The 26114-nt window shown below is 38.8% G+C and overlaps 1 protein-coding gene across 2 annotated transcripts in view; it reads left to right on the top strand.

Moving 5' to 3' along the window:
• Window positions 1–26114, top strand: part of srrm3 (serine/arginine repetitive matrix 3) — a 109340-nt gene that overhangs the window by 65378 nt on the left and 17848 nt on the right. For both annotated transcript variants that reach the window (XM_048186828.1, XM_048186827.1), the window contains 8 exons: window positions 10099–10200; window positions 13281–13409; window positions 15080–15157; window positions 16432–16500; window positions 20809–20844; window positions 21422–21472; window positions 23050–23157; window positions 23394–23574. In XM_048186828.1, the coding sequence (XP_048042785.1) occupies window positions 10099–10200; window positions 13281–13409; window positions 15080–15157; window positions 16432–16500; window positions 20809–20844; window positions 21422–21472; window positions 23050–23157; window positions 23394–23574 (754 nt within the window). The remainder of the gene's footprint in view (window positions 1–10098; window positions 10201–13280; window positions 13410–15079; window positions 15158–16431; window positions 16501–20808; window positions 20845–21421; window positions 21473–23049; window positions 23158–23393; window positions 23575–26114) is intronic.

Genomic DNA, 26114 nt, shown 5'->3' with positions numbered 1-26114 from the left:
GAATTTGCTTTTATTTTTATATTTCAATTTTTATTTTAAAATTTTCCTTTTTTGTGTGATTTTGATATTTTTTAAATATTTCTATTGAGTTTTTTACTCAAGTTTAACCTTTTCATAAAATAATTCTATTTCATTTTATTTCAGCTTTATTTCTATAAAAATACAATTTTTAATAGTTTTGGTTTTAGTTGACAATAACAACATTGGTTTGGTTAGTAAATCAATAGAATAGAATAGAATAGAATAGAATAGAATAGAATAGAATAGAACCAATAGATGACACGTTTCCACAGTTATCAACATTGCAAATCTCATAAAATTTTTCATATTTTTATTTTTTAAACATTTTATAAACATTTACAACTCTATATATTGTGTATAGAATTAATGCAGTGTATAAAACGAATTAACGCTGCTGTGAGAGTGTTTCCAATACAACGGCTGAGGGAGTGATGGCAAATTTTTCAAATCTTTCTCTCTATATTTTTACCCTCTTTTGGAAAGTCGTGGAAACTCAGTCACAGATTTTTTTTCTTTTGCTATTGGAACAAAATGTAAATACAAAAATGATATTTTCTGTCGTTTCCTGTTCACCGCTATAGAAGTTCACTTCTGAGAACCCTGGAAATGTGAAAAGGATCCATTATTATGCAAAACTAAATTACGAACTGTACAATATTGCATGTAAATTCCACACCACTAGCGCCATCCAGTGGAATTTCAACAGTAATGACTGTTTTCAGACAGGTTTCCTCTTACTGTCTGTCCGTATTAGGTTACATGTGTTCTTTGTGTCCTCTTATTAGTGGAAATAGACTGTTCCTCGTTAAGAGCTCTGAGTAATAGTTACTAGATTGATGACGATGTTGTGGAACAGGATGTTGGAGATGGAGGAGGGTGGTGGATCAGCCATCTGGCAGCACCTCTACACACACACACACACACACACACACACACACACACACACACACACACACACACACACGATGAGTAATTGTGCTCTGCTTTAGGAGATGTTGGCTCTCCATATGTTCCTCCTGGTGTGAGTAGCAGCAGACGGCGTGCAGCTCTGTGAAAGTCAGACGAGATCCGCGTAGCGCTTGCTGAAGATCTGGTTTTCTCGTGTTAAACATGCTTCAGCGGGTGTGCATCCTCTGCTTATCTGTGTTTGTACAAGAGGCCTACAAATGTCAAACCCAAGGCTTTTTCTAAATGGACAGTTCAGCCAAATATAAACATTCTGTCATCATTTACTCAGTTTACATTCATGTCATTTAAAGTCCAGAGACTTTCTTCTGTGCAACACAAATTAGATTTTGAAGAAGCTGCTGTTTTGCATACAATGACTAAATAAGCATCATAATCATAGATAATATGACTTGTGCACTATATCCCAAGTCTATTTTAGCTTTATGTGAGAAACATTATTTGCTGAAAAACTTTCTCTTCATTTTCGTTTGTGCATATTAAATCATGACTCATGAAGATGCATCACATCAGGTTTGACTTGATGTGTGCCGTGTGATCAAGTTTAAATAAAACATTTCAGGCATATATAGAAAGATTTTTTTTTTTTTTCAAATACATTTTAATGTCAGTGTTCAAACAAACTAGACCATAAAATGAGAAACACATTAAGCTTCTACAAAATGAACAAGAATCTTAACTAGCTCTGTTTTTGTTATATTTAAAAAAGCATCTAACATTTACATCCACAGAAGAAAGAAAGTTATATAGGTTTGGAATGACATGAGGGAGAATAACTTGACTGTGAACTGTTCCTTTAAGGGCTTGTCTTTATGAATCAGACATCAGGGAGAGATTGTGGAGGATAATTGCAGGGGTTTTTCACAGAGAGCGGCAGGGGAATTAAACTGGGCGGCTGCAGTTATAATGGCGACTAGAGGCTTTTCTCTGATGCTGTGGATATAAACCAATGCGACACTCCCCTGTGAAGTCTTTAACCCCATAACCTCTCCTATACAGCCTCCCCCAACACACACACACACACACACACACACACCGTCTTAAAGGGATAGTTCACCCTAAAATGAAAATTTTGTCATAATTTACTCATCCTGGTATTGTTCTAATGCCGTATGCCCTTCTTTCTTTTATGGACCACAAAAGAAGAAAAAGTATCAGAATGATCCGATGTGACGTGTTCTTAGGGGTTACAATATGGTTTTTGCATTAAATAATACATTAAACCGAACTGCTTCTTGTTGTGCAGAGATGTGTGCTGTTACTATTCTAAGCAACTGGACGTGCGATTTTTGCACCTGTCGGATGATAAAACATCCAGCAGTAGTCGGTCGTGTGGCATTTTCACCCCAGCAGGAACCAATTAGTGGTGTGTTACTGTTGGAGCGGCTCGCTGGTTAATCGCTCCACCGCCACTGGCTACGCCCGGCGGCTCCATCTGCCCCCACCTCCAGGATCGGACCGATCCCTGTCCAGAGAGACGGGGACGGACAGATGGAGACGAGGATGAGGCTTCATGTATAATTCACACGTTCCCCAGAGACTCAGGTCAATGGATGGACGGATACATGGATCGACTCCAGTAAGGAAAGATGCAGTTCATTGTGTAACTGGATTCCCAAACTAGTCTGAGCCTCATAAATATGCATGAGATCTCCACATGGACATGTTCATTGGATCGTGGCACTTTACTTTATTGTAAACCACCAGCCAATCGGATCAACCCATGCCACGCTAAATAAAGACGTATTTGATGTCAAGTCCATCATTTGCTTTTTCAGAAGTATTTTTAGAAAGCTACAATCTAAAAACATGCTGGGTTAAAAACAACCCAAGTTGGGTTGAAAAAGGACAAACCCAGCGATTGGGTTGTTTTAACCCAGTGGTTGGGTTAAATGTTTGCACAGCCTGCTGGGCAGTTTTATTTAATTTAGAAATTAACAAATATTGATATGTTTAATAAATGACCATTTATTAATATGTTTAATGAATAATAATTAAACAATAAACATTTATTAATTTGCTTATTAATAAATGTTCACCTTTTGATTATTACTGTTGCCTCTAGTAATTAAGTGTCTGATTTTTAATTTCCAACATATTTTCAGTTCATTTTAAGCAATACAGTAATTTTTAAACAATAGTTGAGTTAAATCTGCCCAGCACGTTGGGCAAACATTTAACCCAACCGCTGGGTCAAAACAACCCAGTCGCTGGGTTAAAACAACCTAATCGCTGGGTCAAAACAACCCAATAGCTGGGTAAAAACAACCCAATCGCTGGGTCAAAACAACCCAATCGCTGGGTCAAAACAGCCTAATAGCTGGGTCAAAACAACCCAATCGCTGGGTTAAAACAACCTAATAGCTGGGTCAAAACAACCCAATCGCTGGGTCAAAACAACCCAATCGCTGGGTTAAAACAACCCATTCGCTGGGTTAAAACAACCCAATAGCTGGGTCAAAACAACCCAATCACTAGGTTAAAAAAAAACAATCGCTGGGTTAAAACAACTTAATCATTGGGTCAAAACAACCCAATCGCTGGGTCAAAACAACCCAATCGCTAGGTTAAAAAAAAAACAATCGCTGGGTTAAAACAACTTAATCGCTGGGTCAAAACAACCCAATCACTGGGTCAAAACAACCCAATCTCTAGGTTAAAAAAAAACAATCACTGGGTTAAAACAACTTAATTTCTGGGTCAAAACAACCCAGTAGCTGGGTCAAAACAACCCAATCGTTGGGTCAAAACAACCCAATCGCTAGGTAAAAAAAAAACAATCGCTGGGTTAAAACAACTTAATTGCTGGGTCAAAACAACCCAATCGCTGGGTCAAAACAACCCAATCGCTAGGTTAAAAAAAAAACAATCGCTGGGTTAAAACAACTTAATCGCTGGGTCAAAACAACCCAATCACTGGGTCAAAACAACCCAATCTCTAGGTTAAAAAAAAACAATCACTGGGTTAAAACAACTTAATTTCTGGGTCAAAACAACCCAGTAGCTGGGTCAAAACAACCCAATCGTTGGGTCAAAACAACCCAATCGCTAGGTAAAAAAAAAACAATCGCTGGGTTAAAACAACTTAATTGCTGGGTCAAAACAACCCAATCGCTGGGTCAAAACAACCCAATCGCTAGGTTAAAAAAAACAATCGCTGGGTTAAAACAACTTAATTGCTGGGTCAAAACAACCCAATAGCTGGGTCAAAACAGCACAATCGCTAGATTAAAAAAAAACAATCGCTGGGTTAAAACAGCTTATTCGCTGGGTCAAAACAACCCAATCGCTAGGTTAAAAAAAAACAATCGCTGGGTTAAAACAACTTAATCGCTGGGTCAAAACAACCCAGTAGCTGGGTCAAAACAGCACAATCGCTAGGTTAAAAAAAAAACAATCGCTGGGTTAAAACAGCTTATTCGCTGGGTCAAAACAACCCAATCGCTAGGTTAAAAAAAAACAATCACTGGGTTAAAACAACTTAATTTCTGGGTCAAAACAACCCAGTAGCTGGGTCAAAACAGCACAATCGCTAGGTTACAAAAAAAACAATCGCTGGGTTAAAACAGCTTATTCGCTGGGTCAAAACAACCCAATCGCTAGGTTAAAAAAAAACAATCGCTGGGTTAAAACAACTTAATCGCTGGGTCAAAACAACCCAATCTCTAGGTTAAAAAAAAACAATCACTGGGTTAAAACAACTTAATTTCTGGGTTAAAACAACCCAGTAGCTGGGTCAAAACAACACAATCGCTGGTCAAAACAACCCAATCACTAGGTTAAAAAAAAACAATTGCTGGGTCAAAACAACCCAATCGCTGGGTCAAAACAACCCAATCGCTAGGTTAAAAAAAACAATCGCTGGGTTAAAACAACTTAATTGCTGGGTCAAAACAACCCAATAGCTGGGTCAAAACAGCACAATCGCTAGATTAAAAAAAAACAATCGCTGGGTTAAAACAGCTTATTCGCTGGGTCAAAACAACCCAATCGCTAGGTTAAAAAAAAACAATCGCTGGGTTAAAACAACTTAATCGCTGGGTCAAAACAACCCAATCTCTAGGTTAAAAAAAAACAATCACTGGGTTAAAACAACTTAATTTCTGGGTCAAAACAACCCAGTAGCTGGGTCAAAACAGCACAATCGCTAGGTTAAAAAAAAAACAATCGCTGGGTTAAAACAGCTTATTCGCTGGGTCAAAACAACCCAATCGCTAGGTTAAAAAAAAACAATCGCTGGGTTAAAACAACTTAATCGCTGGGTCAAAACAACCCAATCTCTAGGTTAAAAAAAAACAATCACTGGGTTAAAACAACTTAATTTCTGGGTTAAAACAACCCAGTAGCTGGGTCAAAACAACACAATCGCTGGTCAAAACAACCCAATCACTAGGTTAAAAAAAACAATTGCTGGGTCAAAACAACCCAATCGCTGGGTCAAAACAACCCAATCGCTAGGTTAAAAAAAACAATCGCTGGGTTAAAACAACTTAATTGCTGGGTCAAAACAACCCAATAGCTGGGTCAAAACAACCCAATCGCTGGGTCAAAACAACCCAATCGCTAGGTTAAAAAAAAACAATCGCTGGGTTAAAACAACTTAATTGCTGGGTCAAAACAACCCAATCGCTGGGTCAAAACAACCCAATCGCTAGGTTAAAAAAAAACAATCGCTGGGTTAAAACAACTTCATTGCTGGGTCAAAACAACCCAATAGCTGGGTCAAAACAGCACAATCGCTAGGTTAAAAAAAAACAATCGCTGGGTTAAAACAGCTTATTCGCTGGGTCAAAACAACCCAATCGCTAGGTTAAAAAAAAACAATTGCTGGGTTAAAACAACTTAATCGCTGGGTCAAAACAACCCAGTAGCTGGGTCAAAACAGCACAATCGCTAGGTTAAAAAAAAACAATCGCTGGGTCAAAACAACCCAATAGCTGGATCAAAACAACCCAATCACTGGGTCAAAACAACCCAATCGTTAGGTTAAAAAAAAACAATCGCTGGGTTAAAACAACTTAATCGCTGGGTCAAAACAACCCAATCGCTGGGTCAAAACAACCCAGTAGCTGGATCAAAACAACCCAATCGCTGGGTCAAAACAACCCAATCGTTAGGTTAAAAAAAAACAATCGCTGGGTCAAAACAACCCAATAGCTGGGTCAAAACAGCACAATCGCTAGGTTAAAAAAAAACAATCGCTGGGTTAAAACAGCTTATTCGCTGGGTCAAAACAACCCAATCGCTAGGTTAAAAAAAAACAATTGCTGGGTTAAAACAACTTAATCGCTGGGTCAAAACAACCCAGTAGCTGGGTCAAAACAGCACAATCGCTAGGTTAAAAAAAAACAATCGCTGGGTCAAAACAACCCAATAGCTGGATCAAAACAACCCAATCACTGGGTCAAAACAACCCAATCGTTAGGTTAAAAAAAAAACAATCGCTGGGTTAAAACAACTTAATCGCTGGGTCAAAACAACCCAATCACTGGGTCAAAACAACCCAGTAGCTGGATCAAAACAACCCAATCGCTGGGTCAAAACAACCCAATCGTTAGGTTAAAAAAAAACAATCGCTGGGTCAAAACAACCCAATAGCTGGGTCAAAACAGCACAATCGCTAGGTTAAAAAAAAACAATCGCTGGGTTAAAACAGCCCAATAGCTGGATCAAAACAACCCAATCACTGGGTCAAAACAACCCAATCGTTAGGTTAAAAAAAAACAATCGCTGGGTTAAAACAACTTAATCGCTGGGTCAAAACAACCCAATAGCTGGGTCAAAACAACCCAGTAGCTGGATCAAAACAACCCAATCGCTGGGTCAAAACAACCCAATCGTTAGGTTAAAAAAAAACAATCACTGGGTCAAAACAACCCAATAGCTGGGTCAAAACAACCCAATCGCTGGGTCAAAACAACCCAATCGTTAGGTTAAAAAAAAACAATCGCTGGGTTAAAACAACTTAATCGCTGGGTCAAAACAACCCAATCGCTAGGTTAAAAAAAAACAATCGCTGGGTTAAAACAACTTAATCGCTGGGTCAAAACAATCCAATCACTGGGTCAAAACAACCCAATCGTTAGGTTAAAAAAAAACAATCGCTGGGTTAAAACAACTTAATCGCTGGGTCAAAACAACCCAATCGCTAGGTTAAAAAAAAACAATCGCTGGGTTAGAACGTTGTCTCAGAGGTGGTCTTTAGGTAGAGGAATGAATCATGAATTAAATGATTCATGAAACGTTCATTTTCTTCACTGCATTCCAAAGCATAATATCTGACTTTTACATGCTTTTCCTCGTTATTTTAAAGTAAAGAAATCTTCTCTGAGACCAGATAGCGACACCTGAATCTTTGAGCCGACTCTTTGCATTGAACTGGTTTACAAATCACAACTAATGATTCATTTGTGAACTGATTCAGAACTGATCAAACTTGCAGCAGCGATTCAGCAATACAGACGGCGAGTCAAGTTAACAATAAACACCTCAATCGTTCTTGTTCACAATCAAATTTTGCACAATAAAACCAGTTTCTTCTCTTGCATGAATCGACATTTTGTCTGTCAAATTAACATGACAATAATAAAGATCAATAAGGTGCATCTCTGTTTTGGTTTCTTTTCCGTATCGAGCCGTCTCAGATCCATCCGTCTCTGTGTGCTCAGCTGGCTTCATTAGGTTCACGGGGGAGTGTGTGCTATTAAACGAGGTTAATCAGTGCTATCGATTCACTGTTAAACAAAACAGACAGAAGGTGCATTAATGTCCCAAGAGTCTTTTGCTAACGATGGCGACTTTGCTCTTGTCATTATTACCTAATTGGCTTAATAAGGCCTTATCCATTGTGACCATATCCATTGTGATGAGTGTGTGTGTGTGTGTGTGTGTGTTGCAGTTGCTCTCTCCAAACATGGCTAGAGCCCCCTGCAGGTCATGTGTGGCATATGTCTGTCAGGTGTGTACTGCATACTGCACAGTATCTAGTATAGTATGCAGTGTGCAACAATAAACATTTCAGTATTCTCAACAGTTGTATGTTACATGTTTTATGTTTAATTCAGCGGGTGGCATCCAGTTGTCATCTCAAATATACACTACCGTTCAAACGTTTTGGGTCAGTAAGATTTTTTTAATGCTTTTATTAATCAAGGACGCATTGAAGTGTCTGTAAATACATTTATAATGTTAAAAAAGATTTCTGTTTCAAATATTCATCAAAGAAGGCTGAAAAAAGTCGTTTCCACAAAAATATGAACTGTTTTCAACATTGATAATAATAAAAAAAAATGTTTCTTGAGCAGCAAATCAGCATATTAGAATGATTTCTGAAGGATCATGTGACACTGAAGACTGGAGTAATGATGCTGGAAATTCAGCTTTGATCACAGGAATAAATTATATTTTAATATATATTCACATAGAAAACAGCTGTTTTACTTTGTAATAATATTTCACATTTTTACTGTATTTTTCATCAAATAAATGCAACCTTAGTGAGCAGAAGAGACTTCTTTTTTATAATAATAAAAAATTTGAATTATTCCAAATAATTTCCTTTTGACCTGTAGTGACTAATTGTCAGTGAAACTGTTAGTATTAGTGGATTTGTAAATCTCATGAGCTCAGTATAGAAACAACAGAAGTCAAAGGAATGTGTGCATGTCTGTGTTCTTCCATATTCCCACCACCAAAAAAAGCAAAGACATTCATTTTTATTGTGTGTGTGTGTGTGTGTTTGTGTGTGTGCATATGTCGGAATGGATTTGATAAAGCAGCATTATCTCCAGCCCCTCCAGCATAAGCTTTTATAGCATGAAAGTTTGGCTTCTGCACAAACACACACATCCTCTTCCTCGTCCACTGCTGTGTTCAGCTGCTCTGGGCAGAAGCTGATAAAACCTGCTATTGTGATGCCATACATTACCAGCTGAACTAGATGCACAATGGTTGCCCCTGGTTACACCAGTCTGCTTTAACCCGACCGACAGCAGGTGCAGGTTTCATGTGTTAAGACCCTTTCACATGACACACCTCAACACAAGCTTCATGTGCTACTGTAACCTCGATGTGAAAAGCTGCTGTGTCCCAAAATCTAGTGAGCTGCCTTGCTTTCTAATGTTCATGCTGCCTGAACATCACTATGAAATGCACAAGAATTGCAAATGATTTTTTGGTATTTAAAAGTATATTTAGGTGTGTTAAGAACCATAGTCATGAAAGTGAGTCTCTTTAAGCAGGTAAGTGACGTGACGGGTCGTTTTTTTGTCCAAACACCAAGATATGACATCCAAAGTATGTAAGGTAGTACAACTCGATCTCTTTTATTGGATCCAAAAAGTTTTAATTATATTTTTTGCTACACATAAAGGTATTTTAAAGATGAACACATAGGTACTAGGCAGCTCAATAGATTTCAGTTTTTTAGCACAGCAAGTGTTCAAATATCATCAAGCGTACACTGTCATTTTTAGCGTGCTGACTGTCAGGTCACCTTTGCCACCCACAGATTTCTGCATCGTGACATTGAGTGAATATAAAGAGAGTTTCTCCAGTCCTTCAGGAAACTGTGTGGTGTCACACACGCGTCTGTTTCACTATAGAAGTGAGGACATTGCATAGACTTCCATTGATTTTATATCAGGTTAATGATATTTTCTGTGGCCTAAACCATCCTTTACCCCTAAACCTACCCACACACACATACACAAACGCACTCACGCACACACACGCACACACTACGCAATCTTGTTTCTTGATGCATTCACTCTGGAGAAAATGAGAATGGCCCGTTTAATATCCAAACGGTTGGCAGGGCTGAATGTTTCCATGCTGCATTTATTTACACATTTCCAGCACATCTCTGACAGAGACGAGATTAAAACTAGACTTGAGATGTGAGTGATGACCCATGCAAAAGTTTTCCTGGGTGGAGTTATGCATATATATATATATATGATATATATGCTTCAGTGCGTGCCTGTGATATTTGTCAACCGTTTTATTGTCCATCAGGTAAAAGTCACTCCAGATATGAATGATTTCTCAAATCACGTGTTTTATTGCGGAGATTGTTGCATTTTAACTGACCGTCCTCATCTTCATCTGTAGATATTCCGAAGAAGAAATCCGGCAGAAGGTTGAAACGTTTCGGCAGATGCTGATGGAGAAAGAGGGTGTGATAACTCGAGAAGGCTTGCACCCGCGTCCACCGTGAGTCAATCACACACACGCTGATATTTGTCAGTAAATGAGCAAACGATTGATCCGCTCTGATCTTATTTTCCAGATGTAATTGAATCAAGCGTGTTTCCTGTAGAGACAGTATCGTATAGCGTTTCTGTGTGACACTGTATTACTGTGATTAATGATAATACAGAGCAGCACTGATAGGAACCATCCATAACAGTGAACAGATATTGCATGCTTAATATATAAATGTGCATTAAATGCAATTACTGAAACTGGAAGCACGCTAATTTATATTACCATTTAGCTAAATATTTCAATAGATGAAGTAAAATGCTCATCATCCATTCTTTCTGATTCATTTGCACTGCATGAACTGTCTGAACGAACTGATTCACTGAAATGAATCTGACTTCCCAACACTACCTGAGTGAGGACAGTTTGTGCGTGCATTCAATCTCTGGGAAGTTCCTACTAGTTTAGAAGTGAAAATTACAATATGATCAAGTGTTCAAGTGATAAAGTACGTTTGGACAGAATGTCATATTTCTTTCGCTGAATACTGAAAGCATTTTTAGCTCTGGTGAATCAAAATGATGCACATTAGATGCATATTTTATAATCTTATGCTGCCATAGAGAATAAACTAACATAATAAGAAGTATTTTCGGGCATAATCTTGGCTTACATGTGAAGTCATATAATTTATGTTTAAAAATAAAACATGCTGCAATGCGTGTTTGTTTCATAAACATAGCCAGCCGTACACATATACATTTCTTAGCTTGTGGGTGCAGGTCCTTTATCAGGTGCAGGAGGAGAGGATCATGATTTAACACTCTCTACAGATCACAGATGACCCTGTGTTAATGCCTTAGCACGGCCTAGAGGAAACCTCTGTGACCGTACATCACCTCCTTCACCCAGAGACTCCAATCTAATAAAAATGCCTTTTCATCCTCCTGCTCTTACTGTCCTATCCACAAGAACTCAGAGCCTGAGCCATTATAGATCCATCAACAGAACATTTCTGCCCTTTCCTAGAAACCTTCTGTTCCCTCATAGGACCCTTATATTGTCATTTAACCATTCTGTTCCATCACAGAACCCTTACGTTGACATTTAAAGGGTTAGTTCACCCAAAAATGAATATTCTGTCATTAATTACTCACCCTCATGTCGTTCCACACCCGTAAGACTTTCGTTCATCTTCAGAACACAAATTAAGATATTTTTGATAAAATCTGATGGTTTAGTGAGGCCTGCATTGACAGCAAGATAATTAACACTAAAGAAAGCTACTAAAGACATATTTAAAACAGTTCATGTGACTACAGTGGTTCAGCCAAGAATACTTTTTGTGCGCCAAATAACGGCTTTATTCAACAATATCTAGTGATGGGCGATTTCAAAACACTGCTTCATGAAGCTTTGTGAAACTTTTGTTTTCGAATCAGTGGTTCGGAGCGTGTATCAAACTGCCAAAGTCTCGTGAACCATTGAAATTTCAAAATGATTTTGTTATGTTGTAACGAAGCCTCGTTTACTGAAATCACGTGACTTTGGCAGTTTGATACTCGCTCTGAACCACTGATTCAAAACAAAAGATTCGTAAAGCTTCGAAGCTTCATGAAGCATTTTTTTTAAATCGCTCATCACTAGATATCGTTGAGTCGTTATTTTGTTTTTGTTTTTTCCACACAAAAAGTATTCTCATCGCTTCTTAACATTAAGGTTGAACCACTGTAGTCACGTGGACTGTTTTAAATATGTCTTTAGTACATTTCCCGGCATTAAAAGTGTTAATTGTCTTGCTGGCAATGGAGGCCTCTCTGAGCCATCGGATTTGATCAAAAATATCTTAATTTGTGTTCCGAAGATGAATGAAGATCTTACTGGTGTGGAACATCATGAGAGTGAGTAATTAATGACAGAATTTTTGGGTGAACTAACCCTTTGACCCTTCTGTTCCGTCATAGGACCCTTACAGTATGTGGTCATTTAACCCTTGTTTCATCACAGTACCCTTATGGTTTCATTTAACCCTTCTGTTGCATCATAGTACTCTTATGTTGACATTTAACCCTTCTGTGCCACACAGGACCCTTCTATTCTGTAATAAAATCTTCTTTTCTCATCATAATACTCTAATGTTCTGCTATCAGTTCTGAAAGAGTTCTCAAAGTGGATGTGTGACATTCCTTCATGTTCAGTATAATGTGCACTTAGATTAGAGTGGTCATTTATTTATCATTATTCACTGTATTGATGATGTTCTTGTATTTAGGTGTGACAGATAAAGTAAAGTCTCTGAAGAAGCTATGATCATATGTTCACACAAAGTCAAGAAAATTCATTTAAATATGCACTGAATTATTAGAGACTTACAGAGGTAACATTACAGCATAGCATCTCTGTGGACATAGCGTGCACGCACTCACACACACACACACACACACACACACACACACACTATTCTGTCTGTTTACACTTTTGCAGAAGCAGGATGGTGACATTTACCACTGATCATTACAGCTTTAGATAAGATCACTTTTAGGAGAAATGCTAATTCACACATGTCTTACGAAGGATAATGAGGATAGGTAAAGAGTTTATAATGAAGAAAGAGATTATAAAAAGACAGAAAAAAAAGTTCTCTGTTACTATCTTGCCAGGAATTTTGACACACTCATTATCACATTGTATTATCACCTTTATTCTGGCTCTGAGAAATAATCGTTTTATATTTGTTTTGAAACTATTGGTAGGGTAAATAAATAGATGTTGATGTCATCCAGAGGAAAACGTTATTGCTCAGAGGTTGCTCTTTCATTGCTTAACTTTGTCTCAGATGTTTAGTAAATCTCTTAAGAAAGATAAAAATGATTTAAGACTTGAAGTGCATTAGAGTGTAGAGTTATAAATTTCATGCTTTCAAATCTGAGCACAGATTGAGACTACAGGAGACAAATGAGATCATGGAGTATTTTCACAGGAGAAACATCTGAGAAACATGCAGGAGACAGCAAGAATGGTCCAGAATAGCTTATTTCTGCATTTTTGACCAACGCAGGCCATGACCTTTGACCTTTATGCATGCACAGGGTCAGGCTGCTTCCTCACGAGGATGAAGATCATGTGGAAAACGCTCCGTACATTGACGGCTATGAGGAACACTACAACTGGGATGGAGAATATTACGAGCAAGAGACAACTGCCTACGATGACTCCAGGTAAAAAGCAGAGAGAGAATCACCTACACACACACACACGGAAATTCTTGTGGAGGTTATTATTGTATTAAGCATTATTGATCCTTTACTAAACTCAGCTCTTCTTGGTTACAGTTGCTAGCTTTTTACAGAACAACTCTTAGATGCATGTGAACATGTTTATATTTAGTACAAGATGCTCCTAAAGTGAAACTGATGGATTAAATATGATTATTACTATTAAAAATATGAACAAATAATAATAAAAAATCCTTAATTTTCCTCAATAAAAACCTTTATGCACTATAATGCAAAATAACTAGACTACAGATAGACTAGATGTACAGTGCCTATAGAAGATTTCACTGTTAATAGTGCATGGTACTGCAAATAATTCACCATGATTGGGAAAGTGCTCTCAAAAGGCCTCTGGGATAAAGATGTAGAAAGGCACAAGTTAGGAGAAGGCCACAAAAACATTTCAAAGGCTTTAGCTATCCCTCTGAGTACTGTCCAGAGCATCATTAAGAAGTGGAAAGCATATCACACCACAAACACATTAACTAGATCAGGTCATCTGTCAAAACTGGATGACCGAGCCAGGAGGACATCAGAGAAACTACAAAGAGGCCAAAGGCAACTTTGAAGGACTTACAAGGCTTAATGGCTGGGACTGGTCAGTCTGTACATGTGACAACAATCTCACAAGCTTCACACAAAGCTGGTCTGTATGGCAGGGTAGCAAGACAGAAGCCTTTCCTGAAGAAGTGCCACACTCAGTCTTGTTTGCGCTATGCAAAAACACACCTGGAAGACTCTGATGACATCTGGCAAAAGTTCCTACGGTCTGATAAGACCGAAATTGACCTTTTTGGGCTGAACTCAAAGCACTATGTTTGGTGAAAAGCAAACACACCGCACCACTTAAAACACACCAATACTTCCTCATAGTGGTGGCAGCATTATGTTATGGGGATGTTTCTCTTCAGTGGGGACTGGGCGATTGGTCAGGATTGAAGGGAAAATGGATGCTGCCATGTATATCCAAATTCTTGAGGAAAACCTGCGTCTCTCTGCTAGACAGCTGAAGATGGGCAGGTCATTCTTCTTCCAACACAACAATGATCCTAAACATACCTCCAAAAGAACAACGCAATGGCTTAAGGATAGGAAGGTGAATGTCCTTGAGTGGCCAAGTCAAAGCACTGACTTAAATCCCATAGAAAATCTGTGGATGGACTTGACAAATATTCCCCAATCTAGGTGTGCAAAGCTAGTACAGACATATCCAAAGAGATTATTGCCTGTAATTGAAGCAAAAGACGGCTCTATGAACTGTTAAATCAGGGGACTGATGACTTTTCCAACCCTGTTATTTTAATTTTGAAAACTGTTGCCTTTTTCTTTTCTTTTTTTTTTGTAAGGCAAAATTTGTAAATAAAGCTGGAAAAGGTTTTTTTTAATCAAATAGGTTTTGATTTCAGGCTGTACGACAAATAAAGTAACTATTTCAAAAGGGGTATGATGATTTTCAATAGGCACTGTACCTACTTTTCCAAAAAGATGTAAAGATGTAACAGAATTAATTACTTATATTAAGAGTAACCTAATGGAAAACGTTAATCACATTTCCCAGCACTGTATAGCCTGCACTGCATTTCCCCCCTTCTACTCCATTTCTTGTCTTCAAGATCCAAAAGGAAATCCAGCAGTTCGCCTTCCCCTCGGCCAAAGAAGAGGAAAAAGAAGAAGGCAAGAAGACACAGTCGGTCAGTTTGCTTTCTGTGGCTTACTGCAATATTGTACAGCAAAGTCAGTTCACCCGGCAGCCAATATACTGTGCATATGTAACGGAGCTCAGCTAGTAAGATCTGTGCGAGTAAATACTATGCAAATGTTCTGTATGCATATGTAAAGTCTACTTTCCCCGCTCTGTGTGGGACTTGAACCAGGGTCCGCTGGCATGGGAGTCAGGCGCTCTAACAAGGAGGCTAAAGACAGTCTCTTGCATGCTCCTTGAGATCAGGGGAGTAAGGTTTACACGCACAGCTCATACCAGCCCATGTCCATTACGCTCACTCCCATCCGGGTCATGGCACCAATATAACCCCTCGCTCTAAGCGGGACTCGAACCCGGGAATACTGTACCCAACGATGCAACTTTAAAATCAGCTTCTAGTGTGATCTCTTACATGACTCATTTTGAGCTAAAAGTTGCAATGTAATACTTGGGAGTTAAGCCGCGTTTCCACTAAAATTGCCTTTTTTCCCAGGAACTTTTTCCCCCCAGACCTGTTGCTGTCTGCGCTTCCATCACAGTCTAAAGTACCATGAAGATTAGGCAAATTAGTCCAGTGACGTAGGACTGTGTGTGAATTTCCAGTTCCCGTTGGATTTCGTCCTACACATATATGATTAATAAACCCTGAACCCCATCGTCAGCCTATCGGCTGTATTTTTTAAACTCCATTGTTGATTCGAATAGCAAACAACTCTTACTGCAGTCACCACAACAGACTTTAAATAATGGTGGTTGAAATAAAATGCTGCGTGGAATCAACCAATCAAAATGCTGTGTGAACTCAACCAAACAGCATGTTCAGTGCCCAAGTCCCACCCCCGAAAGTTCCTGAACTTTGAAAAAGTACTACCTCGAGAGCAGGGACTTTCTGAGGGGGAATTTTTTGCCCGAAACTTCATTTAGACCCTGGTCCCTGCAGTCGAAACACACCCGAAGTACCACCCCAAAGTCCCTAGTTCCTGGGGAAAGTTCCTGAAGTGGAAATGCAGCTTTAGTGATTTGAACACACCTTTAACTCTAAGCAGTAGTTCTAGTAATGCTTGACGTACTGTAGCAAGAAACGCTAAAATGCAAGAGAAAAAAAGGTCAAGAAGATATAAAATAAATGTAATTATTTTTTGCCAATGAGCCATTTTCTATTTTATTTCTATTCATTTCTATTCTAAAATGGAAAAACATGATGGTATTGCTTGAGTGATATTTCATTCATTAGTATTCTTGTTGTCTTTGTGTCACCCACAGAGCTGACAGTCCTTCTCCCACCCGCAGAGACAAGAGGAAGAAAAGCGGAAAGAAACACAAAAGAGACAGGTGAGTGTGTGTGTGTTTGTGTGTGTGTGCGCGTGTGTTGATTATTCATTCACACCATTCACACCATCAGGTGTACATCATTCAACGATCAATTAACACTGATCTTCCTGTCAATATTCAGAGTCATTGCCTTTAGGGAATGTTCAGAATAGCACACTCCTACAAGGAATGTAGTATGTATACTATGTGCAGTATGCAAATTTTCCATATTCATACCATACAAATACCAATACTACATTAGCCAAAATATTTTTTTTATACAAGTATATACTGTGTACTTTAGATGGTACTTTTATTATAATCATAACACAGCCTCAAGATTTTATTTTTGACAGAATAAAAGGCTCTTTGAAGAGCATCTTGGGCAGACTTAAACTGTTCTTGTTAATATTTTATTATCAGCATTTGTATTTTGACCAGAAACATCAAGGACTAGAGAAACTAAACTCAAACTCCAAAAATAGGCACGTACAATAAAAGCGTGCTTTACACAAACACCTTTCCACATTCATAAAATATTCATGATATTATGTCAGAAACATCTATAGTATTTTGTGCCTTTGAAGCCTTAAAAATGTCCTAATTATTTTAGTTTTTTTTAATTAAATGTGTCAGCATTTTAGATGCTCTGGTCTCTGTCTTTTTATTATTACGCTTCATCCCTGATTTCACCTGCACAGCATCTCGAGGAAAACGGTGATCCTTTCCCAAAATGATTCCCTTGTGCTTCCTGTCTGTCCGCCTGTATCTGTGTATCACTATGCAGGTTTCTTCTGAGTTTCCTCTTGTCATGACCTCTACACTATTAAAATTCATAAGGTGGATTTTCACATAGCAGTTTATTTTGATCATGCTATATGATTCTCTGTGTAGTGGTCTTGACAGAGAGATCCTGTAGCTTGACTGGTAGAGCACAGCAACAGCAATGCCAAGGTCATGTGTTCAATTCCCAGGGAGCACACTGATAAAACGTAAAGCTGGTATGTCATGTCAGTCACTGTGGATAAAAGCATCTGGTGAATGAATAATTTAAATTCTGAATTTCCGGCCCACAGACTGATATAGTTTCTGATATAGTGTTTATTCAGTTTTACCTTTATGCAATTTTTGTTGGATTGTGGATCATGCCTGTAAATATAAAAATTTAAATATATATATATATATATATATATATATATATATATATATATATATATATATATATATATATATATATATATATATATATATATATGTATGTATACACACACCAATCAGGCATAATATTATGAGCACTGACAGCTGAAGTGAATAACACTCTTCATCACGGCACCTGTTAGTGGGTGGATATATTAGGCAGCAAGTAAACATTTTGTCCTCAAAGTTGATGTGTTAGAAGCAGGAAAAATGGGCAAGCGTAAGGATTTGAGTGAGTTTGACAAGGACCAAATTGTGATGGCTAGACGACTGGGTCAGAGCATCTCCAAAACTGCAGCTCTTGTGGGGTGTTCCCGGTCTGCAGTGGTCAGTATCTATCAAAAGTGGTCCAAGGAAGGAACAGTGGTGAACCGGCGACAGAGTCATGGGCGGCCGAGGCTCATTGATGCACGTGGGGAGCGAAGGCTGGCCCGTGTGGTCCGATCCAACAGACGAGCTCCTGTAGCTCAAATTGCTCCAGAAGTTAATGCTGGTTATGATAGAAAGGTGTCAGAATACACAATGCATCATAGTTTGTTGCGTATGGGGATGCATAGCTGTAGACCAGTCAGGGTGCCCATGCTGACCCCTGTTCACCGCCGAAAGAGCCAACAGTGGACACGTGAGCATCAGAACTGGACCACGGAGCAATGGAAGAAGGTGGGCTGGTCTAATGAATCACGTGGATGGCCGGGTGCGTGTGCGTCGCTTACCTGGGGAACACATGACACCAGGATGTACTATGGGAAGAAGGCAAGCCGGCAGAGGTAGTGCTTTGGGCAATGTTCTGCTGGGAAACCTTGGGTCTCGCCATCCATGTGGATGTTACTTTGACATGTCCCACCTACCTCATGTAAATGGTATTCCCTGGTGGCTGTGGCCTCTTTCAGCAGGATAATGCACCCTGCCACAAAGCAAAAATGATTCCGTAATGGTTTGAGGAGCACAACAATGAGTTTGAGGTGTTGACTTGGCCTCCTGCAGGGGTCTAGTGGAGTCCATGCCTCGAAGGGTCAGGGTTGTTTAGGCAGCAAAAGGGAACTAACACAATATTAGGAAGGTGGTCATAATGTTATGCCTGATTGGTGTGTGTATATACAGTATATATATATATATATATATATATATATATATATACACACACACACCACCCACTGTAAGGTTTGTTCCACAGCTGCCCTAAACTAACAGTATTGGTGATTACCAAATTATTATTATTTTTTTTCTGTAATGGTTAATCCACCAGTATGTGTGTAAGTTCTTTAGTCACAGAAGTGTTTCTAATGCTACAATATAATTATTGTTGGGATTTAATGGCTTCAAATATGGGATTGTTGGGATAATGTTGGGATTTAATGGGGAACAACTAGCAGCAACACATACAAGACTTCGCAGAGAATGACAGATAACCAGGTTTGCTAAACAGGCTAATGAGACACAGCTGTCAACAATCATAGATGATTAGACCAGGCAGAGAGTTATGGGTGATGAAGTCCTTAATAGAGTGGCAATAGTCTGGAGTGCCCTCTGGTGGCAATCAAGGGCACTCCAGCTGGAGATCGTAACAGTTATTTGCCTAGTAAATGACAATAAAATTTTTAGTTTTAAAGGTGCCCTAGAATTTAAAATTGAATTTACCTCGGCATAGTTAAATAATTACAGTTCTGTTCATGGAAATGACATACAGTGAGTCTCAAACTCCATTGTTTCCTCCTTCTTATGTAATTTGATTTGTGCAAAAGACCTCCGAAGAACAGGCGAATCTCAACATAACACTGACTGTGATGCAACAGTCGGGATCATTAATATGTACGCCCCCAAATTTTGCATATGCCAGCCCATGTTCAAGGCATTACACAAGCCAGTATTAATGTCTGGATCTGTGCACAGCTGAATCATCAGACTAGGTAAGCAAGCAAGAACAATAGCGAAAAATGGCAGATGGAGCAATAATAACTGACATGATCCATGATATCATGATATTTTTAGTGATATTTGTAAACTCTCTTTCTAAATGTTTCGTTAGCATGTTGCTGATGTACTGGTAATGTGGTTAAAGTTACCATCATTTCTTACTGTATTCACGGAGACAAGAGCCGTCGTTATTTTCATTATTAAACACTTGCAGTCTGTATAATTCATAAACACAACTTCATTCTTTATAAATCTCTCCAACAGTGTGTAATGTTAGCTTTAGCCACAGAGCACTATCAAACTCATTCAGAATCAAATGTAAACATCCAAATAAATACTATACTCACATGATCTGATATGCTGCATGACGAACACTTTGTAAAGATCCATTCTGAGGGTTATATCAGCTGTGTGAACTTTGTTTATGCAATGTATTATAGAATCGCAAGCTTGGGGGCAGGGAGCGTGAGCATTTAAAGGGGAAGCGCTGAATCGACACATATTTAATTATGCCCCAAAATAGGCAGTTAAAAAACTGAATTAAAAAAAATCTATGGGGTATTTAAGCTGAAACTTCACAGACACATTCAGGGGACACCTTAGACTTATATTACATCTTGTGAAAAAGCGTTCTAGGGCACCTTTAAACAAGTTTTTGACAGATTCCTATATATATAATTAGATCATGTGATCATACTGTGATCACACACTTTATGTATCTACTGACATGCTGCATATTCCGCAAGTCCATGTAAACTTCTGTAAAGGACAGATCATTTGTATTTATCTCCTGTTACCCTGACGGCTTTACTGCCCTTCTGCGCTTTTCCCATATCAGAAGAGCATGACAGGACTGAAAGATGCTTGTCAGTTCTGTCAGATTTATATAATAGTATATACACTAGGAAAACATGGTGGATTCTTGTGTAGATGTCTTATCACAGCAGCTTCAGTACTGTCAGACTGCGTACAAGGGCAAAGGTGTGATAGAGAGTTAGAAATTGAGCATAGAAATAAAATCAGGTATTTCTCCTTTCAGTATGAATTGAGCAAAATCATTTAAAGGTGAAACCGTGGTTTATATGGTGTTTTAAATCACCCAAATGAACCCCAAATCTTGCAAATATAAGGCATAAGCTGTTAAAACAGATGCACTACAAAATCCACTGATGTAAACAGCTGATGATCACAATCTAATATCTAATCCCTCTGTCTCAGGTCCACATCTGGCTCAAGGAGGAAGAGGAGACACAGGTAAACACTGAGCTAATATGAGATGCTTTAGAATAGATATTATGATTTGGAAACTGTTTTGGACTCTTATTAGTCTTCCAAAGCTGACATCCACTTAGAGCCGTCTATTGACATGTGAAGTAACCAGCCACAGTTCATTTTGCTTATATGTGCTGTTTGATGAATCGATGATACAATTGGTAGACTGGCCTATAAAACACTCATTCAATACGATACTAGTCTGTCATTCTCTGAAAAGATGTTCAGACAGCACTGAAGAAAATAGCAGAAATGTAATAAGTATTGATCATTTCACAGACATAACTCAGAAAACAAGGCAGAATATACAGTTTTGCTCATGGACATCTGGTTTACTAAGTGTCTCTCAAACAACATATTCAGTACCAATAACCTGGTAAACATTGCGTCATCCAATGATTATTTCTTTCAAGTGCTTACTGGTGCAGCTGGCACCTTGTAATCACAAATATAGAGAGTTTTCTTGCATCAGACTGATATAAACCCTTCGATCACACTTGAATTTAAGGCTTTTATACTCCTCTCCTGTATTCAGTTCATGTTTGTTTTCTCCTTTCAGATCTGGTAGCCCCAAAATCAAACACAAAGACAAGAACAAACAGAAGAAGAGGTGAGTGATGTTTGTTCTGCTGTTTACTTTTCTAAAATGATCAAATGTTTAGTATTACAATGCCTCAATGCCATTACAGAGTTTTATCAATTAATTTTATTACTTTTCTAATCAATCAGAGTTGTAATTTTTGAATTGGGATAGTAAGCAGGCACCTTGCAACCATCTAGAATACTTTAGCAACTGCCTAGCACTGACAACCACTCTAAACATTTTAGCAACTGCATAGCAACACCCTGGCAACCAGCCACAACACCCTAGTAACCATCTAGAACACCCATAGCAACCACTTAGCAATGCATTGACACCCAGTTGAAATGTTTTAGCAAATGCATAGCAACACCCTGGCAACCATTAATCACATCCTGGTAACTATCTAAACCATCCTAGCAACCAACTAGCAATGCCCTGATAACCAGTCAAAACATGGCAACACCCTGGCAACCACTCACAACACCCTAGTAACCATTTAGAACACCCATAGCAACCATTAAGCAATGCACTGACACCCAGTCAAATCAGTTTAGCAACTGCATGGCAACACCCTGGCAACCACCCACAACACCCTAGTAACCATCTAGATAGAACACCCTAGCAAACAACTAGCAATGCATTGACAGCCAGTCAAAACATTTTAGCAACTGCATAGCAACACCCTGACAACTACCCACAACACCCTAGTAATCATCTAGAACACCCTAGCAACCACCTAACAATGCACTGACAACCAGTCGAAGCATTTTAGCAACTGCATAGAAACACCCTGGCAATCACCCACAACACCCTAGTAACATCTAGATAGAACACCCTAGCAACCAACTAGCAATGCTCTGACAACAAGTCAAACTATTTTAGCAACTGCATAGTAACACCCTGGCAACTACCAATAACATCTAGAACACCCAAGCAACCACCTAACAATGCACTAAAAATCAGTTGGAACATTTTAGCGACTGCATAGCAGTACCCTGGTGACCACCCACAACACCCTAGTAACCATCTAGATAGAACACCCTGGCAAACACCTAGCAAAGCTCTGACACCCAGTCAAAACATTTTAGCAACTGCATGGCAACACCCTGGCAACCACCCACAACTCCCTAGTAACCATCTAGATAGAACACCCTGGCAACCACCAGTAACATCTAGAACACCCAAGCAACCGCCTAACAATGCACTGAAAACCAGTCGAAACATTTTAGCAACTGCATAGCAGTACTCTGGCGACCACCCACAACACCCTAGTAACCATCTAGATAGAACACCCTGGCAACCACCTAGCAAAGCTCTGATAACAAGTCAAAACGTTTTAGTAACTGCATAGCAACACCCTGACAACCACCCACAACACCCTAGTAACCATCTAGAACACCCTAGCAACCAACTAGCATTGCACTGACAACCAGTCGAAACATTTTAGCAACTGCATAGCAACACCCTGGCAACCACCCATAACGCTTACAATTTCATGTAAGCCATATGCATGGACTGTTTATGAGAGCATTACCGTGAGAGTGTATGAAGCGCTGTGGCTGGAGTGTGTGAGTGTGTGATGTGTGTTTGTGTGTTTCCCGCAGGTGTTCAGTCGAATCTCCCAGCAGGAGTTCTCAGCACAGAGGCAGCTGCTGTAGTTCCCGCAGTGGCTCCGTCTCCTCCACCGCCAGCCTCTCCAAATCACCCAGCAGGTGCCTCTTATCTCCATTTCACAGCCCCTCCAACACATCTCCCCTAACAAACATTTACCAGGGTGAACATAGTTTTTGCCAAAATACCATAGTTACTACAATAAGACTGTGGTAATGTGGTATTAGTCAGCTCTTTCATCACAGAAAGAGAATGAATCAAAATGACAGAAAAGCTTAATGTTGGAGGTGCTCTCTTCCAACCCTAAACTCAATCTGTCTTCACTCTGACCTCTCAGATCAAATGCAAAGTGCAAGAACGACAGGCACAAACAGGAAGGAAGTCACACCGCCCACAGCCCACCGCTGTCCCCCAGCGCTGACCAGCCAATCACGTGGCAGAACGGGAACCACAGCGTCCGTGTCCGCAATGGCAAAGACTCTGGAGCCAATCACACGGAGGCGAATAAAGCGAACGATGTATGTAGTCTCCTCTACTTTACCTCCATCTGTTTTCGGCCGTTAGACAAATAATCCCACACACACACACACACACACACACACACCTCGTCCACCTGATTCAGTCATATCTGTGTGAGCTGACTCTATATATCTCTTTTCCCTCTTTGGCTCCATTTTGTGAGTTTTTCTGTTCTCAAGCCATTTCTGTGTTTGTTGGGAAGGGTTTTTGTTTTGTCGAGGCAGATGTCCATCACTGTAATAATGTCATGCTTTATTTCACGTACGAGCCATGTTGACTTTTTCAGTTCTAGAAAGAGAATGAATGGAAATGTTGAGGGTCGACAGGATCTTTTTGAAAACTAAACACTGTGCAACATGTGGGTTTTCATGGACGCACCAGCTCCATCCGCCACCCCAAGACACAAGTTAACAGTTAGGGCATCTTTCGACATGCTATTGATTTACATAAAGCGTCTATCGCCAATAACTCAATGGCTGGTGTTGGATAACATCCCATGAGAAAGACATTTATGAAAGCACGTTGATCAGATATTTTGGTGACACTTTACATTAAGGTTTCATTTGTCAACATTAGGGGCTTTCGCATCAGAGGAAACTTTTCATAGTTCCTATAGCTAATAGCTAAAGTACTCGCTTTTTGGCATGTTCACACCACAGGAACAGGGAACGATTTTAGTTAGGAATGCCATTTGGGGAACTAAATTAGCTCCTACTTCAGAGTAGGGTCCCATGCAACAGTCCCGTTCTGGAAGTATTTTTTCTATTCATTTACTCCACAGGGAAATTGGGTTAAAAACAGCCCAAGTTGGGTTGAAAATGGACAAACCCAGTGGTTGGGTTAAATGTTTGACCAAACTTGCTGGGTAGTTTTATTTAACTCAACCATTGTTTGAAAATGACTGTATTGCTTGCTTAAAATGAACCCAAAGTATGATGGAAATGAACATTTATTAATATGTTTAATGACATTTCTTAAATTGCTTATGTTCACCTTTTGATTATTATTGTTTCCTCTAGTAATTATTTGTCTGATTTTTAATTTCCAACCTATTTTGGGATCATTTTAAACCAGACATATAGTAATTTTTAAACGATAGTTGAGTTAAATAAAACTGACCAGCACGGTGGGCAAACATTTAACCCAACTGCTGGGTTTGTTAATTTTCAACCCAACTTGGGTTGTTTTTAACCCAGCATTTTAGAGTGAAGGTTGCTAATCAATGCTATTTGCTTCAACCCGCATTATTTCTAACCCATTTTTAAAATATTCATGTTTAACAGTGCAATTTGCGGTGAAAAACTACATTACCCATGATGCTGTGAGAAAACTCCACCAATCAGAGCAAAACGTGCCAAAAGAGCTCTTTAGCTCCGCCCACTCCATTCTCACTACATTCTCAAAATACTTAAATATTTGTATATGCATGCATATTTTGCAGTGAACTTAAAATAAGTTGTTTTTATACATATAATCAACATTTGTTAACGAATAGTTTTACATTTCTCCGTTGTTTTTAATTCATTTATGCTGTTTGCAATGCTTTATGGGATTGTAGTTCTTTCCCTCACTAAAGCCGTTAAGTTCACAGTCTTGTAGCTTTATCTTTTTGTCAGATTGTAAAGTAATGAAGATGGAGAATGTGAGTGGCTAAGCCATTCTCAGCGCCGTCAAAATAAAAGTCCCGCAAAACAACCAGAGCAGCAGGACGTAAGTGATGGCGGTGCAACCAGGAAGACTACCCGCTGCGAAAGCCCCTGTTAGTTAACTAAATTAGTAGAGCTAACAATGAACAATACTTCCACAACATTTATTAAATTCACAGTAGTTCATGCTAATTTCAACATTTACTAATTCATTCTTAAAATCAATTGTTGAAGCATTAGTTAATGCACTGCAGTGTAAAAAACAATATTTTTCGGAGTTGTAAATAAAACAAAGATTATTGGAATAAATGTTACAAGTTTCAGTCTATTATTTCTACTTGAAACTTTCACATTTCTTTATAATTGTGGGTGAAATTTACTAGCATTTCTGAGTGAAAACAGTTCCTACACCCAATTTTGTTCTGTGTGTGTACTGAACTAACATGAACAAACAATAAATATAACATCAACAAAGATGATTTAAAATATAATATTGTTCATTTTTAGTTCATGTTAACTAAACACATTTGATCTTATTGTAAAGTGTTACCGATATTTTTAATATTTAAATCTGAGCTACAGGTATAAAACACATATTTGTTTGTAGGTTTTTCTTATCTTGTAGTTTTTATTGTATCCCACAAAATTTCAAAGCAATATATTCAAGGACACCGAGGGGGGAATTCACTAAGATAAGATCTTTTATATAGTAACTGCACCAGATTAATTGCATTTGTGCTGAAAATAATGACAACAACTTCATTTAAATATGCATGACATATTTTGTATCAATATCAAATCCAGCCACAAGGCATTATTTATTTAGCTAAACTCTGACCCGTGTTTGAGGAATTGCTGCGGTCACACTTATCTGGGACGGTTTGCATGCAGTT

This window comes from Megalobrama amblycephala, linkage group LG4, assembly GCF_018812025.1.
Source record: "Megalobrama amblycephala isolate DHTTF-2021 linkage group LG4, ASM1881202v1, whole genome shotgun sequence".
Taxonomy (NCBI): Eukaryota; Metazoa; Chordata; class Actinopteri; order Cypriniformes; family Xenocyprididae; genus Megalobrama; species Megalobrama amblycephala.
Note: the sequence above shows the minus strand (reverse complement) of the source record. Positions and strands in the feature narration are given on the sequence as shown.